The following is an 18,488-nucleotide window of genomic DNA, read 5'->3' as shown; positions in this document are numbered from 1 at the left end:
TGTGCTTCTCCATCATACAAACCTCACATGGCTTCTGAGCCACAGGAGGCGTGTTGTGGATCTCAGACAGATGAGAAAATGTGAGCTCCATAAATAATTTGCAGGTTATAAACAGTGGTGTCTCCCCCAAGACCAGTATAGGCAGGGCTGGGCCAGCTCTTGAGAGTCAGGGATTCAGAGTGTCCAGCAGCCCTTTCCCCACCACAACTAACCAAATGATTTATATGCAAATGTAATATTTAGAAAGCTATGCTCTTGTACCTGACATTTTGACCTGATCCCCGAGCTGATGGCTGCAAAATGGCTGTGACGTGTAGAAGACTGATAAAAAAAAAGAGAAGTTTCTGTTGTTTAGCTCATAGAATCATAGAGTGGTTTGAGCTGGAAGGGACCTGTAAACCTCATCTAGTTTAACCCCCCTGCAATGAGCAGGCACATTTTCCATTGGATCAGATTGTTCAGAGCCCTGCCCAACCAGACTGTGAATGTTTCCAGGGATGAGGCATCCAAAACCACTCTGGGAAACCTATGCCAGTTTTAACCCCCCTCAATGCAACCAACTTCTTTTTTATGCCCAATCTAAATCAACCATCTTTTAGGTCAAAACCATCACCTCTTGTCCTATCTCAACAGGCCCTGCTGAAAGGCTTGTCCCCATCTTTCTTACAAGCCCTTTTTTGCTACTGAGAAACCACAGTAAGGTGCCCCTGGAGCCTTTTCTTCTCCAAGCTGAACAGCCCCAACTCTCTCAGCCTTTCCACATAGGACAGGTGCTCCAACCCTCTTTGTTGCTCTCTCTGGACCCACTCCACACATCCACATCCTTTTTATGTTGTGAGCCCCAGAGCTGGGTGCAGGTCACCAGGTGTTGTCCTCTCTGAATTAGTAGCAGCCAGCAGATGCAGGTAAAAAGGCCATTTTTTGTCACCCAGGGACATGAGGTAGCTGTGAACCTGGCTGAACCTGAGTGAATCTGGGTGAATCTGGGTGAATCTGGGTGAATCTGGGTGAACCTGAATGAACCTGGCCCATCTGCCAAGCTGGGAAGAGGAAAAGCAGTGACTCAGTGAAACTGGCCAGTGAATTTTTGCCTGCTTGGCATACTAAATATAAAATAAATCGATAGATTGAGCCTGTTGGCTGTTAAAGGAAAGGTGTCAGCCCCACGAGGGTAAGAGCAGCTCTGTGAGCAGGGATTTGTTACACAAAATGCACACACTGCCCAGGACCTGTCCTGGAGGTAGCATGATCACAGAGCACAGCACCAGAATGAGTCAGGACACGTGCTCACATCACAAAATCATTTGAGGTTGTAAAAGACCTTTGGAGATCATCCCATCCAACCACCTGATCAAAGCAGGGTCACCTACATACAGCAGGTTGCCATGTCCAGGTGGGTTTTTAATATCTCCAAGGATGGAGACTCCACAACTTCTCTGGGCAACCCGTGCCAGTGCTCAGTCATCGTCACAGTGAGAAGTTCCCTCCAGCTCTGCTTCCCCACCAGCCTCAGTGCAAACAACACATTGCACAGGTTTCTTGCTCCTGCAACAGAAGGCTGAGACAGCAAGGCAGGTGTGGCTCGTTTTATCTGTTCTGTACCTATTTCACCAAAAGACAGAAAATGTCAAATGCCAAAGGAAGCAATTGGACCTCTAGACAATCCTCAAAATAATGAAAAGTATCCATCCCTGTTCAAGCTGCACCTTTTAATGCCTTTTTTCTTATCTCCATTTCTCTTTTTTCCCTTTTCTTTCTTTTTGGCTGTATAACGACAATTTTGAAAAGGACATAGTTCCCCATGCTTCAGCCCAGAAGCTACCTCTTACTAAGAGGGGTTAGGAACAATGCTTTTATTTTACTGCCTGGAAGGTTTTTTTGGGGGGAGCTTTTGGTACAGGGGGTTGGCAGAGACCTGCCTACATGATGCTCCATTGAGCTCAGCTATTCCTGCCTTCCTAAGCTGTTTCGTGACCATTTTATACCTCAAAGCTACTGAGAACAGGATATTTGCTTACAAGAATTGCAGCCATATCTGTCAAATACTGTAAGACTGTGGTTTTTTATACAACGTAGTAAATGCACAAACAGGCACTGAGGCTGCAAAATGGAATAGCTTAATTGGTTTGCTTTCCCAGGGAGATACTGTGCCAGACAATGAACACAACAGCTTAAATCTACACTCAACAATAGCTTTGTCTATAAATAGGGTATTTTTAAGCAATGGGAAGAACACTTGGGGTAGAACTAGATAACATTTTTCAGGTGGATAGTTTATTTGCTAATAAATGCTGTTCAGGCTGACTGAAACTATTCACAGACTTAGGCTGAATTCAGCTAATGCTTTCTGCTATAAAAAGGGGAACCCAATTTTTCTTGACAAACCAGACAAGGTTCATTTTAGCATTTCAACGTGAAAAATTTAATACATAAAAACTCAGACTTAGACTTCAGCTTGATTTTATTTCTTTACTTTGAAAACCAATTAATTTCTTTACTTTGAAATGAATTGTTTTATTTTATATCCATCCCAGATAAATCCTTTCTGTTTTATAGCAGGGAAAGCAAATAATTTAAAAGGGACTTTTTTTAGTCTGTTCACACAGGCCTGCTCTGGGGCTTTGCTTTGCTTTCTCCAATGGCTTTGGAGTGTGAACATAATGTGCAGCTGGTGAGCTTGTCTTTACAGCTGATAAAGCGAGTTACACCAGGGTCATGCTGAAATGAGCCCTGCATACAGGTCGAGTACATAAAATAAGAGTTCTTCTCCAGTGGCCTCATGTTACAGACCTGATTTATGTCTCCAGCACTTTGGTCCTGTTTGGAGCCTGGCATGGTTACGTGCAATCTACCCAGCCAAGCTTGAAAGCTTCCATTTTCTCAACTTTGTTGTGCAAGGTAGGGCAGGTAAGAGGCATAAGAGACAGCCTGGAAGGTCAGGGATGGATGGTGGCAGCACCAGTGGGTCTCACTGCACCAAATGTGTTCGCTGTCCGTAACCCGTGGGAAGAAAACTTGCTGAAATACTTCTTGAAAACAGATAAAATATATCTTTTCCAGGCAATCTAACACTTGAAAAGCCTCATTAATAAGGATTGTAAATTGTGGAGAAACTATAGCTTCTCTCTATGGGTCACAAGGCATTTTTCAAGTATTACCTGACTGTCAGAAGATAAAAGGGAAGAAATCAATCTAGACCTGATTTTCACAGAGGCGTCACGGTGATGCCTGCAGAGATTATTAAAAACATCTAAGCAGATTAGGCACACCTAAGCCCTCTTAAAAGCAGTGATTAGACACCTCACTTGCTTTAGGTTTTTGCAAATCATACCCAGAAATGGGGACATTTAACCTAAGCAACTTCAGGTGCTTAACACACGTGCTTAAACAGACCGTGATGTCCCTGTGCTGCCCTGCAGTCCAGGCAGGGTGTGCAGCAAGGGGAGGCAAAGCTGCAGCACAGTCCTGAGTTGAATCACACCTGGGAGGACTCTCCCTGTGAGATAACAACGCCTGTGACACAACATCACAGCTTTGCTAGCTCAAAGCAAGGTCCATCTGCACAAAACAAACAGCAGGCAGTCACAAACTCTTGTGAGAAGTGTAAAGAAAGGCAAAGTTGGAAGATGCTTCCACTGTGCATCCTCCCACTGCCCAGGAGCCACAAATTAAGCCACTGCCTGACTTCACCAGGTTTAACAACCCTATATGGAAATTTCTGTGTGATACTCTCCCTACTTTTACCACAAGCTATTCAAATAGGGGATTTCTGTTGTTCTGGATCTGCAGCCTCATCATCTCAGTGCATAGTTCTTTGACCTGCTGTAATCATATAAAATAACTTTAAAAATAAATAATCATTCTATATTCACCATCTCTTTCCCCTTCATGATTTTATACACTTTGATCTGTCATCTTTCCCAGCCTGAATACTCCTTATCCATTGAATCCCACTGTTTAAGAAATTGCTCCCTACTTGTACAGGGAGCCTGTGATTAAAGCTTAGTGTGGGTTGCTGCATCAGTCAGTGGGGAGACATTCCCCTTGCCCAAAAGTGAAATACAGACACCTTTGATATGGCACACAACCGGCATTGGATTGTGTCCAGTGCCAGGACTGAAAGGGAATGGGATGGGCAGAGCTGTACTCAGCTGCCTCTGTGGAGGAAATGTATGAGGCAAGAGTAATAATAAATGTGTGTCTTTAGGACACACATTTCTGGACACACAAATGCTGCTTCTCTGGGATTCACAGACCAAAAAAAGTCTGCAAATCTTTTAGGAGAAGCCCCAGTTCTTGGGTTTTTTTCTTTAAAAGTTGTGTGGACCAGAAACTACTGCAATGCACTCAGACCTCAATGCATGGTGTGCTTAGCCCCAGCTCACAGAGAGGCCCTAGAAAAATGTAGGTTCTCCACATTTATCATGATCAGTCCGTATGTAAATGAGAGAGTCAAAATAACCAAGGGCTGGCAACCACATCAAAGTCTGGGTGTGCTTCTCGTTCAGCTGTGCTCAGGTGTTCTTCTCAGAAGGTGGATTTTCACAACTGGTTGAGAAAAGCTCTCTTCAGCAATCCTGCATGCTGCCTTTCCCCATCCCTATTCATTTTTCACACTAGAAGGAAAACCAAAACCTTTTCCAGACTGGGGAGAAAACACATGGAAAAGGCAGAACAAGAAAAAGTGATGAATTACAATAGGTGAGAAGCAAGTGGCAGACTGCCCTAGGGAAGTGGGAGAGCCATGTTCAGGATTTCTGCTGCTGTCCTCCTCCATTTGCTGGGCACTGATTTATCTCTTGTTTTAGGAAAAAAAATTCTGTGTTGGTCACAGAAACCACCTCACCACAAGTTTGTCAAAATTGGCCAGTCATCCTGATATTATGAACCTTCTTTTTGTTCAATAGATGTATTTAAAAACATCATTAAAATATTTTTGTAGGTGATCTACAAAGGGAAGTGTTCCTCGTGTATGAATGTTCCCCCATTCCCTCACCCAGTGGGAGTAATCACCAAACCAAGGGTATGCAGATGCTTGAAAGGGACTGAATTATCATAGATTAGTTACTTATTACTGTTAGTTTAAATTAATATGCTTTATAATGTGCTGGAAGCATGAAAACATCTTCAAGCTGGTGACTAGAAATCTGTTAAGCCATGATAACTTCTGCTCCTGCAGTGCATCTCCTTTCTTGAGGGAAAAGCAGAAACGTTTGATGATGGTTTAAGCAGTGACAGGTGACTGCTGCAGCGGCGTAAATAAAATTTGCATGTCCTTGGTACTTGAGTCAGAGCACACCAAGACCTCATTTTGAAATGAAGTGGAACACATATTTTAATGCCTGCAAACATCAGGAAGATGTTTCAAAGAACAAACAGGTCTTCCTTCCTTGTGGTTAAATGCTCCTTGATCTTTCCACCATCCAGGTCCAGGATCAGTTCAGTAGATGTGCTGGTGAAATCCAGCCCAAATTCTACCCTTGGAGGGTCCCATGCACCTTCCAGGAAGGGGAAGCAGTTTTGCCACGACCCCAACAATCCTCCACAGATGTTAAGTGGTATTTTCACACACTTCAGCTGATTGCTCAAGTGGTATAGCAGGCTTTTCCATACAATCCCAGAGCAGCAGGGATGCCCAGGCATGTGGTCCCAGCCATTAGGCTGCTTCTTTGAGTGTTTTCCTCTTGCTTTTTAGTGCATGTGACATCTCTGTGCTGTGTGCTTTTTAATCTTTAGAGGTCTCTCACCACCCCATGCTGCCAATCTTCCCCTCTCCAAGCCCTTTGATCAGAGCACTTTCCCCTGCCATACCCAGCAGTGTCAGTGGACACATGGCCCTCTGTAGCTGCTGGGGATATCCCCCATGGACAGTGATGAGCAGCTGATTTCCAGGCTGCTCTTCCCTCCTGGCTCATTTCCCCCCTTGCCCTCGTGCCCCTGCTGCTTGCGTTCACCTGGTGAAGGCTCCCCAGAGCCCAGCTGCTCTCCAGGGAGCTGAGCTGGGCAGTGGCTGAGTGACACTGTGCTCCTCAGGACACCCTCTGCCCCCTGACCTCCAGGCAGCTGAGACAATGATGTAGGGAATTGCTGAAGCACATGGCCAGGATGGTGAAAAAATGGGGATACTTTCCTTTTTGTTTTGGTGGCTTTCCTTAAGGTGATGAATGAGCCCATCTGATACCTCTGCACCTGCCTGTTTTCCTCAGCAGTACCAGAGGAGTCTGCCAGAGCTGGCTGTCTGCTTGTTTGATATGATTGCTGGAAGAGAAGGGATGTATCAGTGAGGGAGATATTACAGCTCCAACACTGTCCCAGTGCCATCCAAACTTTCTCCATTTCTTCAGACTAGACCAGAATGACATGTGGGACTCTGTACTTATTTGGTGATATATAAAGTGTGCAAAGGTATAGAGACAGCCAGAAAACCCTTCTGTGGGTCTTCATGTGAACCTCACACCCAGGGAATGCACTTCTGGGGTCAATGGGGTCCCTAATGTGAGTTCTTAGATATGGAAAGGGGAAAGAGAAAAATAATGAATGAACATTGCTAAGATAGAAGCGTCAGGAGGGCCAGTGCCTCAACAAAGAACATAACCACCTTCACCTTATTATTAATATTTTTTTTTAGGAGAAAGAGGGTCATCTTGAAGCTGTCTGGGCTTTGCTAGAGCACAGTGCTCTAATGAAGGACAGGGTCAGAAGCATTTTGGGGCTGAAGGAATTAAGGAGCTGGCTTGTACCCAGAGTTGAAACAAAAATTGCTGTGGGGCTTAAACCTGTTTTTAACAAGAGTATGTAGCCTGCCAGATCTGGTGAGAGATTAGCAATTTAATTATACAGGCCCTGGCTTCCTGCTTCTCACTAAGTGCCTAAAACCCCTCTAAAGAGGCCCATTACCTTCCCTTTTTTTTTTTTTATCTCTTGCATTAACTAGGCAATTCAGAGCAGCTTAAACACAGAGGGAGGACAGGGGTTCTCTCAGAGATCTCGGGGTTTTATGGCTAAGTGCCTCCTGATGGATCTGTCAGAGCATCCCACAAGAGCAAACCTGTCACTCCCCGCAGCGACCATTAGCTTTATCTCCAGCATCCCTGCAAGCATTTTCTGTGTGTCCCCTCTTGAACCCACTGAGGAGAGCACAGGCTTTTCTCAGGCTCTGGCTGACTTGGGGAGAGAAAGAGGCAGAGTGAGCAGCTGGGCTTTGGGCACAGGCTTTGGGGCAGAAAGCCTCAGCAGGAGCCTTGGGGCATGGCTGAGTGATGTTTCACGTGGGAAACAGGGGAAAGGCAGGCCAAAAGCTGCTGAGAAACATGTGACATGCAACCTGCTGAGCTCCAAAAGGCTGTTTGAAAGAGGGAGAAGGAGAGAGAAGTCCCAGACAGGAGATTTTTGTCTTTTTCATTCACAGGAAGCAAGTGTATTAAGGATTGTGAGGCTCCTATACCATAAGCAATGAATTCTCTGCAAATGTTTTTCTTTCCAGCACTGCCTGTGGGTGGTTTTCAGACAGTCCTGCTTCACAGGTGCTCTTCAGAGGTGGGAGTTGACTTGTGTTACTACTGCAAGTTCACCCATGCATGCAGCCATTGCAGTCCCCTTGGTTTCCCAGGACTGCTTTGGTGTCTCTGGGTTCAACTCTGCTCTGCTCTCCCAGCACCACATCCCCAGCCAGGCACCCACTGATCCACAGGGTCTGGGTCCCACTGTTGTGTGTACCAGAGCCTGTTTTGGCAATAAGGTTCCTGCTAAGGAGTGCAGGGAGCAGGTACTGGTATTTTTAACACATATGTTCCTGATAAATGCCCTTATGATGCAGGAAAGTAGTGATTTCTCCCTCTCCTACACCTCTGTACATCCAAAGGGCAGAGCTAGGAATGGATCAGACCCCAGAGCACCAGGCTGCTGCTGTCAGAGCTGTTGGCTGTTTTACCTAAAATCCTTTAAAAACCAGAGCAAAGACACCGACTCTGCAGGCCACAGGAAATCTTGCAGGAATGTAATGGAGTGTAATCAGTGACAGATTTGTCATCTCTGCTCCAAGGCTGAGGAAAAGCACCATGAGAGATGAGACTATGGCCTCTTCAAGCTATTTTTATGTCATGCTTTAATTTCTGGGACAGTGAGGGAGAGCTCCATTCCTCTTTGGCCAGCCACTTGGCCCTGGGTGTCAGCCCACTTTGGGGTCATGCTGGAGTAGGGAGAAGATGTAAGACAGCAGTGGCACTGACTGAGATGCTGCAGTGTCCCCAGTGCCCAATTTGTGTGAGCTCATTGCACCTTCAGAGGTGAGCCACCCTCCAGATTTGGGATTGGAAAGTCATTTCCCCCAGTCATATTGTCAGGTGTTTCACCCTTACCTGGTTTTTCTTCCAGTCTGCTCCCTGGAACCAGCTGGGAATCTTTTGGTTGTGTGGGAGCACTGGCAATGCGTTGGTGCTTTCTGCCATGGTTTCCAGCCTTTCTTGCAGTTGAATGTTGGTGGGGTTTGTGCACACAAACCAAGACATCCCCTCTGCAGGAAGATCACCGAGGGTGAAATGAACTTGGTGGGAGCTGGATGTCAGGTCACAGAGAATGGTATCCCTCTGAGATTCTCACACTCCCTGGACCCTTCCTAAAGCCTTGACCCTTCAGCCAAGGGATTATCTGGCCTCAACAGACTTAGTAATAAAAAAGATTTTTTACATTTCATTGTCCTGGTAAGTAGCATTACACTACAATGAAGTATAAAAAAAGACTAGGAGCCTATAAGAAACAGCCAAAACAGCATTTTATTTTTTGGATTCCATAGTTGGAGGATTTTTTTTTTTTAAGGAAATAAAGTCATGCTGAGGTTTGATTCATGTTTTTTTAATTTCTCAGAAGTCTGCAATGTCATTCTCCTGGTTTGGCATCCTAATTCAAAGTGAAATACATTAAGCCAAAAGGAGTGTGTCAAGGAGTTTCTCTAGCTTTCATCATCTTTTTTTTTTTTTTCCATCAGCAGACAACATCCTTTTTGAACTGACTGGCAGTGTGTAAAAAGGAATAGAGGGAAGGGCTTGGTAATAAAATGTTAATGAGATTTTTATTATTGTTTTCAGTGGTATCAGCACAGAACCTTTATGTTGCATATAACAACAGCTAAATATTCAACTACAGAAACTTGTTTTTAGCAAGCTTGTAACAACTCACTGCAGCACACTCCAGTGTCCAGCCTTTAGGAAGAATTAACAGCTATCAGTACACGCTGCCAGCAGCTGGATACAAACCGTAAGAGGAGCTTTATCTCTACCAAAAAAAGGATATGAAAAAGTACGCGAGGATGAGGCACAAGCTGCCGCGGCTGTGCAGAGCCCCGCCGCGGGTGCCGGCCGAGCTCAGGGTCTGCTCCCCCCTGCCAAAGGTGAGCTGCTGGCACCAGGGTGGAGGTGGGTGCCAGGGGATGTGGAGGGTTTGGGTGGTGGGGTAAAGCTTCATTGTGGACTTCTGTAGGAGCTTTCTGAAGCTGAAATTTGTGAAGATGGGGAAGGGAGTGGGATAGCGTGAGATGGGGAGGTGGGGATTTCTTCTCTGTGGGATGAAGTCCTCTGAGACATCCTCTGTCCAGTGAAATGCTTCACTGCATTAAGTCCCTTCAAATTCAGGCTAGAAGAGCAAGAGGCCCCAAGAGCTGCTGAGAGTGGTCAGCTGGGAGCAGGTTGAAAAAACATCTTCCCTAATCCCCATCTGTGGTCAGCAGAGGCACAGGTTTCTGCTCCAATCTACCTCTAGAGAAACCTCTCTCTCTCACTGACTCTCTGCAGAGCAGTGTCCTTTACAGGGGGGGTTAAAATCTCTGAGGACCTCCCTGCTCCCCCTGTCCTCCATCACCTCTACAGCATTATTTTATCCTGTGCATGTTTAGAGTTTCAGGACATTGCTTCTCCTTGTGTCATCAAGCTCTGCTCTCCAAAAGCCCATGCGTCACATAGCAGTAAACACTGCAAGTGTTTCTAAATGCTTGCCTGTACACAGTGTGCCAGGGAAATACCCTGGAAGTGCCTGAGGATAATTTCTGTGAGCAGTGTGGATGTGAGCTAGAGGAGGAAGGAGACAAGGGGATGGGAGTTCAGTGGATTGAGCACAGGTTGTTATTTTGGTACTTCTGGATGCGTGGGGTTCCTCTGTGCACCTCACTGTGAGTGGCACTTGTGAGCTGAGAGCATCGTCCCTGCCACAGGCAGGGTAATTCACTGCTGCTTCCAGCACACCTGGGAAGCTCAGCCTCAGGTGGAGGGGTGTCCCACGTTCACTGCAGCAGACGTGGCTGATAAAACCCCTCAGCAAGCACGGTGTGGTGGAAATGGCCTTGGCAGCCCAAAGCCCCTCTGAGAGGACTCCAGCCACAGGGGTAGCACCACTGCAGGAGTGGCCGCCTGCATCGCCAGGGCCCCAGCTCTCTTGCTGTGCCAGACTTTGTAGAAATGCTAAAAGCAGAATTATGAGCATGCATCTCCAGGGTACCGTAAATATCATTTTTAATTAACTGGCAATTCTACAGAGGAGACTTTGTGCAGTTCTGTGAGACATGGGAACAAAGTTCAGCCTGTCCCTGTGACAGAGCTCCAAATTTCCCCTTCACTTTCCCAACCCAACGCCAGCAAACAGATGTGCTCTGTGCCTCCTATTTATGCGCTCCCAAGAAATTAGCACCCCGTTAAGCTGCACAATGCAGTGCATTTATTTTTATTTCACTGTGCTTCAGCCTTTCAATGGGAACTCCACATTATTTCTTACTGGAATCAAATCCAGACTAGCATCAAGGGCTTCTTAAATCAACAGCCTATGAGGGTTTGAATTTTGTGCAGCAGAACTAGTGCCTATAGCTTAAGATAAAGTAAGATAAAGCAGCTGCCAAGATGCTAAGTCCAGTGTTTGACTCCAGTCCAAAAGGGAAGGGACAAAGAGGAAGATTTAATTTCCAAATACCTGAAGCTGGGACTGTGATTTGTTTGCAGACCCAGTTTAAAGCAATAAACAGCTATATTTATATCTCCTGAATGTGCCTATTATTTCAAGATCTCACCCACCAAGTGAAAGCAACATGACAAAGCAGCACTGTAGGGAGCCAAAAAATGTATAAAAAGCAATTGATCCATTATAGATGCAGTCTCAGGCAAGCTCAGTCTATTTTTAATCATTTTAATAATGCAGCTGATTTGCTACAGGAGGGAAGCTGAAGTGGGATCCCTCACGGCGAGCTAAATAATAGGCTCATGTGGCTCAGGGGCATCTGGACATCTCCAAGAGTGTGCATGGCTCAGCCATCTCCCAGGGAAATGGTGTCACTGCAGCAACCCTGCCCAGCAGGTCACCTTGAGGCATGGCAGACCCCAGAGACAAATGGATGATGCTTTAGGAAAGCAAGGGACGAAGTCAGTGGGCCATTGAATTGTGGGAAGTGGGATTAGAAAGGGGGAGGGTTTATCAACAACAATTAAAAGGTGCATTTCTATGGCTGAGATTTGGGCAGATGGATTGTGATGCAGGTTGCTGCCATGCAAGGCAGATTTGGGCATGCACAGCCAGACTAAGAGACTGATTCCTTCGTGTTCTCCACATTCTCCATGACCACAGCCCCCTTTCTCCACTTGAAAGAGACAAAACCCATCTAAGCAACACCCACTCAGTTTATTTGTGCCAAAATGGCTCCTTCATCCTTGGGTGGCTTATTTGGCCTTGGGGGAAGTCTGGAAGAAAGAAAACTTGAGGTTTCCCTTCCCTTGCCCAGAGTGGCCTTTAAATGAAAGCACATGTGAGAGGGACAGTAGACAAATGCCTTTAGCCAAAGGGTGGCTTTTAGGACACTCAGTTAAATCATGAAAATATGACCATGCCTTAGCTACAGAGAGCAGTGGGAGGCCATCAAGGAGAGAAGGACCACCCATGAGAAGCAGTGGAACAGGGACAGTGAAAAAAGTCAGCCAGCAGCAGCTATGTCCAGGAAGAAGATGAGATGTTGGTTAAATATAGTGACAATAAAATAGAAATTATAGCCACATTTTTTTAACTTGAAAGCTGAGTGCTGTGCAGCACCTGGGACTCCTCAGAGGCAGGATGATCCAGGACTCCATTTTGCTGACTTCTAAGCTCATTTCATAAAGCAAACAGGAATGTCCCAGTTAGAGGCTGTGAAAGGGCTGGGACAAGCCTTGGTGCTAAACCTGTCAGGACTCTGGTCATTGCTTTTCTCCCTTGCAGTATCTCAGAGCTGCTGGCATCTCCCATACGGAGACTTCCTTGTAAAAACGTTTGTCTTGTTGTCGTGTGGAAGCAGCATTTTTTCCTCCATTATGGAGCTATGTCCATCCCACTGCGGGCAAGAGGTCAGGAATGGGACTCCTACGCTCATTCTTCATCTGCAGCACGGGCCAGCCCCAGCCTGGCAAACCCCTCAGATGGAAGCAGGGGCTCCTCAGTCCCAGTGAGAGGACACGTGGGATCTCAGCTGGCCCATTGGGCAGCCCCAGGTGTGTTGTAGCCTTGCCTGGCAGTGCACTGGGTACCACCTGCAGGCTTGTCCCACACAGTTAAGATGAGGAGATGCTCTTGAAGGAAAGGAGTGTTTTACCCTTTCCAAGGTACTCACCATCATTCTCTAAGTCTCTTTCTCCTTATTTTTTCCCCCTGGACCAAAGACTCCACTTTGCTTACTCAGTCATTTCTTTATAAAAGCCGTTTTTCTTACATTTAATCATCTTCATTGCCTTTCCTTGAATCCTGCCCCTCATCTTTATCTCTTTTCTGGAGATAAAAGGATCAAAAGACAGTATTCAAGATGTAAGTGAACCCTGGTTTGATTCAGTGGCATATTAATATTCTCTTTTATTTGCCCCTTGGTAAATGTTAATATTTTATTTGCTTATTCAACCACTACCGAGCAATGAACTGATATTTCATGGAATTATTATAATCTAAATATCTTACTCCTGAGTGAGTCCAGAGCCCATAATCTTATATGTGGAGTTCAGAACATTTTTCCTGCCGTGAACATTACTTCACATTTGGCAGCATTAAATTTAATTAGCTGTTTTATTGCTCATTTACTTAGTCTCATCATATCTTTCGGCAGGCCCTTGTTCTCACTAGCCTGAATGCCACAGTGTCACCTGGAAACTCTGCTTCCTCACAGCTCTCCTTCTTTATTAACAGACTGCCTGTTAATAGGTAGAGCAATGTTTGTCCTCATTCAGATCCCTGGAGAAAACTCAAAATCATCTCCCTGCTCGTTGTCTTGACTGCATGAACTCAAGGTTTGTAAGATTCCTTCTCTGGAGATATGTCACAGCTGGATGCCTTCATCAGATGAGGCTGTTGCATTTCATCCTGGATCAGAGGTTTGAGGTGGAGCCATAGGCTGATGTCCAGCCTTTGCTGCAGCACTAGTTTAATTAATTCATTGAAAAATTATCACCCAGGCCTTCAGGTGACATTGAAAGCTACTGCAGGATGGGGCTGACTTACAGCACCATGAACCAAGGTGTGGGCAGATGGCTGTGCCCTGGGCCAGCTGGAACCTGATAGGCTCCTCACTCAGCTCCAGACTCAGTGAATTACCACAGTCCAGCCTGGAAGTGTCAGGTTGATCAGTTCCTGTGTCCAGGTTTTTTGTGTGGGAAGGGAAACTGGAGATGGAAGGAGGATTTTGGAAGTTGATGGTTCTCTGTCATCCAAGTTTAGCAAGAGAACGGGATGTCCCTCTTCACCTTCCACAAAGAAAACACTCTTTGTTGAGAGGAGAAAGTGAAGAAAAAGCTGTGGAGGAGATTAAAAAATTAATGTTCAAATCCTCACTTTGATTATTTCAAGCACAAAAGTTCATAACAGTTCTCTACTAGTTGTGTAGAAGAACAGCCTGACTTGCCACAGCTGAATTGGAGCCCATCCCACACCTGTGGGGTGACAAAAGCACTGCCCCAAATGGACTTTTACCCGTATTTGTCACACAGGTTCACAACTGAAGCCTTGGTCCCCTGGCTAGAGCAATGGAGGAGAGCCAGGATGCATTTCCTGGTGGGCTCCATGGCTCAGGAATGTTTTTTGCCTCATGGACAAATATCCTTCCCATCCTCTTTAGACTCCTCAGCTCCCAACTTTGCAAGCTGGGCTGGCCCAAACATAACATCCTGGGACAAATTAAACTAAGATCAGCTTGTTAACCCTTTCTTGTCAACTTTTGGCTCTACTTACTAAACCTTTTGTTCTGTTTTTACACCCCTGTCTTTGTAAGCCTGTGCTTGCAGGGCAGCTCTTTCCTACCATCACCAACCACCTTCACCCCTGGCACTCCCCTAAGAAAACAATTCTGGGACCCAGTGTGTCCCCAGATAACACTTCAGCTTTTCAAAAACAGCATATTTTCCTGAAACCTCATTTTTGGCAAAAATGCTACAGTAGTCTCCCCTTCTGAGCTCTTTTCTGGTATCTTATTCCCAAATGGTTGAAGAAAACTAGGAAGGAAGTGAGGAGAAAATGTGGGTGTAGAAGAACATCCTGTTCTGCACAAATACCCTGGTGTGTTGTCAGAAGGATGCTCTGCTTTAAATAGAAGAGGTCTCATGCTTGCAAAGGCCAAAGTAATGCATTCTCAGAAATTAGAAAAGATTGAAATAATGATTTAATAAAGGAGCTGTTTGGATCTACTGCATTAAAGAATTAACCAGGTTAGATCTCATTGTCACATGTGATCTCATTTCTGTGTGCACCTGCAATACACATGCACAGAGGTTTTGGGAAAAATCCCTGGGGAACTCAGAGAAATTCTTTCTTGTTTACTCTATTTGAGTGGCTATCTCCATAAAAAAGGTCACTTGGGGTAAGCAACATTGAAGCAAGAGCTAGAAGAGATCCAATGGGATAGACTCAGAGCTTTTACATGTTTGAAGAAATACTTCTGCTTTGATCTGATTTTGTGACTCTGGTTTCTGCTATCTGCTTTTTCAAGGGGTTGAGTGAAACAGCTTTCTACACTTTAGCTTAAGATAAAGTAGAAATCTACACTTTGGTGCCCTTTTTTTCACCACAGTATAATTTTACCACAGCCACACTAACTGCTTCAGTTATCACTGGAACATCACGATTCTTTTTTCTCTTCTGCACATTTTCTATCATTTACATTTTTTCCCATTTTGCTTTTCTTTGTATCTGAATTTTTATTGTAATTTGAACAAAAAAAGGAAAGAGATATATCCTTGAGTACAAAATGCCCTGCACTCTGGGAGTCAGGAAAATTCCACAGGACTTTCAGCAAAGCAACTTTTCCCAGCAACAGAATTTTTACCCAAACTTCTGACCATTGATATAGACAGTTAATATTAATCAGCAACAGAATTTCCCAGCTGAACATTACAACTGCAAGAGCCTAAGAGTTGATGTATCAATATATATTGTTGTAATAAGGGAATCCCAGGCCATGTAGAGCTGAGCCTGGGTGAGAACCCAGGAATTCATTCATCCTCCTTGCCATTGCCAGTGGAGCACGTGGTGTTTTCAGTGCCAGGTGTTTCTTGAGTGGGCATCAGAAAAGGCGTTATGTGCTCCCCTAAGCCATTTTCTTGTGCCTGATACTATTTTCTCTGTCAGTGTTGAAATAATCTTGAAATTCATCTTTGTGGAGACAAAAATGAGCCTGTGTTGGAGTCAAAGAGTCTGTCACATGGACACTGCGTTCCGACCCTGGAAGATGTCTCCTGTTGTTTATCTCTGTAACCAGCACAATGCAGCTACAGGGACAGTCAAGGGGCACAAGTGACATGCTTGCCCTGTTCTATTGCACAGAGGGAGCCTACAGAAAAGAATCTTTAGTTTCGTATTTCAGTATTTAACACTTAGCCTTTGTGCAATAAATGGGGTGGGGAGGACAGAAGGGATCACATGTTTGATTCCAGTGAATTTCTTGTTGTGGTCAGACTGGTTGGACAGTAGTTGGGTCAGTTAGAGGTGGACAAATGCATGATTCAGTCTGGCTGGAGCACTGCTGGCTCAGCTGACACAGCCCAAACACTGATCTCTGGGGGCCTGGGACCTGCAGAAGGCCAATCATGCATCCCTGTACCCAGCCTGGTTATGTAGAAACCATAGATTTCTGGAATCTCTGAAGTTCCATGCATGCTAGAGAGGATGAAGACCTTACCAGCACCCTTCTTCCTCTGCCAGTGAAACCTTACCAGATCTTCTTCTGCAAATACTTCCTAGAGAGCAGAACACATGAAATCCTGTCTGTGGTGAGCCCTGTGGCCATGCACTCCAGCTCACTCATTGCCTCACTGCGTTCTGGTTCCCTGGGTTTCCTCCACCTTCCCTCCAAATGTATTCCTCTTTGTTTTGATGCACGCTCGTTAAAACACCCCTCCACTCACACTGGTGAAGACAGACACTTTGTCAAACCTTTAATGACAAGGCAGCATGTGAATGATTAACAGGCTTTTTTGCAGTAGACAAGCTTCCCATGCTGGGTTTATTTCTGGAGCAGTCAACCCATTATCTGATGTAGGGCCATGTGTGAATGAGAGTTGGTCCAGCTGGAAAACGAGTGACTTGTCCTTCTCTGCTGTTGAAACCATCCATCATAACATGTCCCAAATGGTCCATCATGTTGTTGTCTAGTAAAACTCGGCCATCAGAGGCAGCTCCTGTTCAGATGCTAATGGGTACATGTCTGAAAATGTGATTTCAGCTATAACTCTGAGAATATTTAGTTGGAATTTATAACTAGAGATCCTTCTAAGCTCCATCAACTCTGTCCATCTCACACCTTTATAAATAATAATGGTCTTCAGTTTCTGAGGCCTTTAGAGCAGCCTTGTGGATATTTTTTGTTCAGTGTCTGGAATACATCACATGCAAGGTTACATTCTCAGATTTCAAACTATGTGGATACCTGTTAAATAAATAAAAAATAATTTCACTGAGCAATGTGAACATCATGAAAATCAGTTTGATGAACCTGGCACTGTCTAGGATGCAGAAGACTTTGACACTGGTCCTGGCCATATCAAGACTTTCAGTACTTGTCCTTTTTGTGCCTCAAAAAGTTGGTTCTAGCTGGTTCCAGTTAACATTATGGAAAATCCTTGAAGGGAACCTCCACCTGATTTGGTTTTGCTTTGGTTGGGTCATGTCCATCAATACCTTCCCACTCCATGTGGAGCTGTGAGAGCTACAAAGAGCTAAGCAAGCAGAAAACTTTTCTCCATTAAGTGGGAGCAGATGTGTGGAGAAGCAGCAAGCACTTGGGCTCATGCTTTAAACTTTCTATAAATACAGTAAAAGGAAGGGTCTAGTCCTGAGAAGTGCTTAGGGGATGAGGATGCTGCAGAGCTGAAAGGGTTGAGTGGTGGGAGTATGTGTCACAAGCGGTGTTTGCAGGGTGAAACCCTGCAGTATTTTTTAGGGTTATTCCCCTCCATACGTAACCTCAGCAGTCACCACTGCACGCCAGTGTCTTGAGGAGTGTGTAAGGGGATCTATTAATACTCTTAGGAAAGAATTAGTATCCAAACAACTTTTGTTTCCTTGTTTTTTACACGTCTGTGCTCCCCTCTGTCACTCGCTGCGGCGCAGAGCCTGGTATGCTGTGACAAAGAGCTATTGATGGAGTGCTTGTGTGAATTGGCCCAGCACTGGTCACAGCCAACTTCTGTGGGACCCGCTGCCCCTGTTGTACAATACGCTCCAGTGTGCTGGGCCATTTGTGAAAGGTCAGAAATGAACAGAGAAATGGACTGGAGTCAAAAACAAGCAGTCCTATAAATATCAGTCATAGTCAAAGGCAGTTTATTCCATTCCTCCCCTCTCTCTCCTTCTGTGTGTGTCTCTCCCTCCCTCTGTTGTGGTTTCCCAGATATAACTCCATGCTTCTGGCTGGGGAGCTCTGAAAGGAAGGCAGCACACACGCTGCAGCTTCTGCTCCCATCTTGCACACATGGAATAATCCTCAGTCCTGCAAGCAGGGCTGACAGCCGGCACGGAGTCCAGGCGTCATCTGGACTCTGATGTTAAGTTTTGATTTCTTGGATTTTCCTTATCTGTGAGAAACTCATTTGTGACAGTCTGAGAACTAGATTTGGCCACAGACGCTCTGGATTGCGACTTCTGACAGCTTTCCTCTGTTTGACTTCACAATGACTTTAGCAGCTAAATTAGAGGATATTGAAGTGACGCTGGAGCACCTACTAATGGATGTGTTTGTAAGTAAGCCACAATTTCCTTTTTAAATTGAGATGCCAATCATCCAGAAGGCAGTATACAAATTTTATGGCATATCCAAAGTGTTACATTGGCTTAATTTCTTTACATTTCCTGATAAACTGTCTGTAATCCAACTCTACCAATATGTTTTGGTTCAGGCATCTCCTGCAAGCAATAACATGCAAAACTGCAACAGGTGAGATCCAAGACAGGACAGATTTTGCACTGGTTTTGTGCATCATCTGCAAATGTGATGTGAAAACGAGGAGAGATTTGGT

At 45.1% G+C, this 18,488-nt stretch overlaps 1 protein-coding gene across 5 annotated transcripts in view; it reads left to right on the top strand.

Moving 5' to 3' along the window:
- The window catches only part of FRMD4A (FERM domain containing 4A), a 356,537-nt gene that overhangs the window by 128,655 nt on the left and 209,394 nt on the right, over window positions 1-18,488 (top strand). Inside the window, exon 1 of one of the 5 annotated variants that reach the window (XM_064421805.1) lies at window positions 17,848-18,209. The exons of the other annotated variants lie outside the window; for them this stretch is intronic. Coding sequence (XP_064277875.1) covers window positions 18,144-18,209 — 66 coding nt within the window. The 5' untranslated portion in view covers window positions 17,848-18,143. Of the gene's footprint in view, window positions 1-17,847; window positions 18,210-18,488 lie in introns of those variants that run through there. 5 annotated transcript variants of the gene reach the window in all.

The sequence above is a fragment of the Passer domesticus genome, chromosome 5 (genome assembly GCF_036417665.1).
Source record: "Passer domesticus isolate bPasDom1 chromosome 5, bPasDom1.hap1, whole genome shotgun sequence".
Taxonomy (NCBI): domain Eukaryota; kingdom Metazoa; phylum Chordata; class Aves; order Passeriformes; family Passeridae; genus Passer; species Passer domesticus.
The sequence above is the reverse complement of the archived record's forward strand: the minus strand, read 5'-3'. Positions and strand labels throughout refer to the sequence as shown.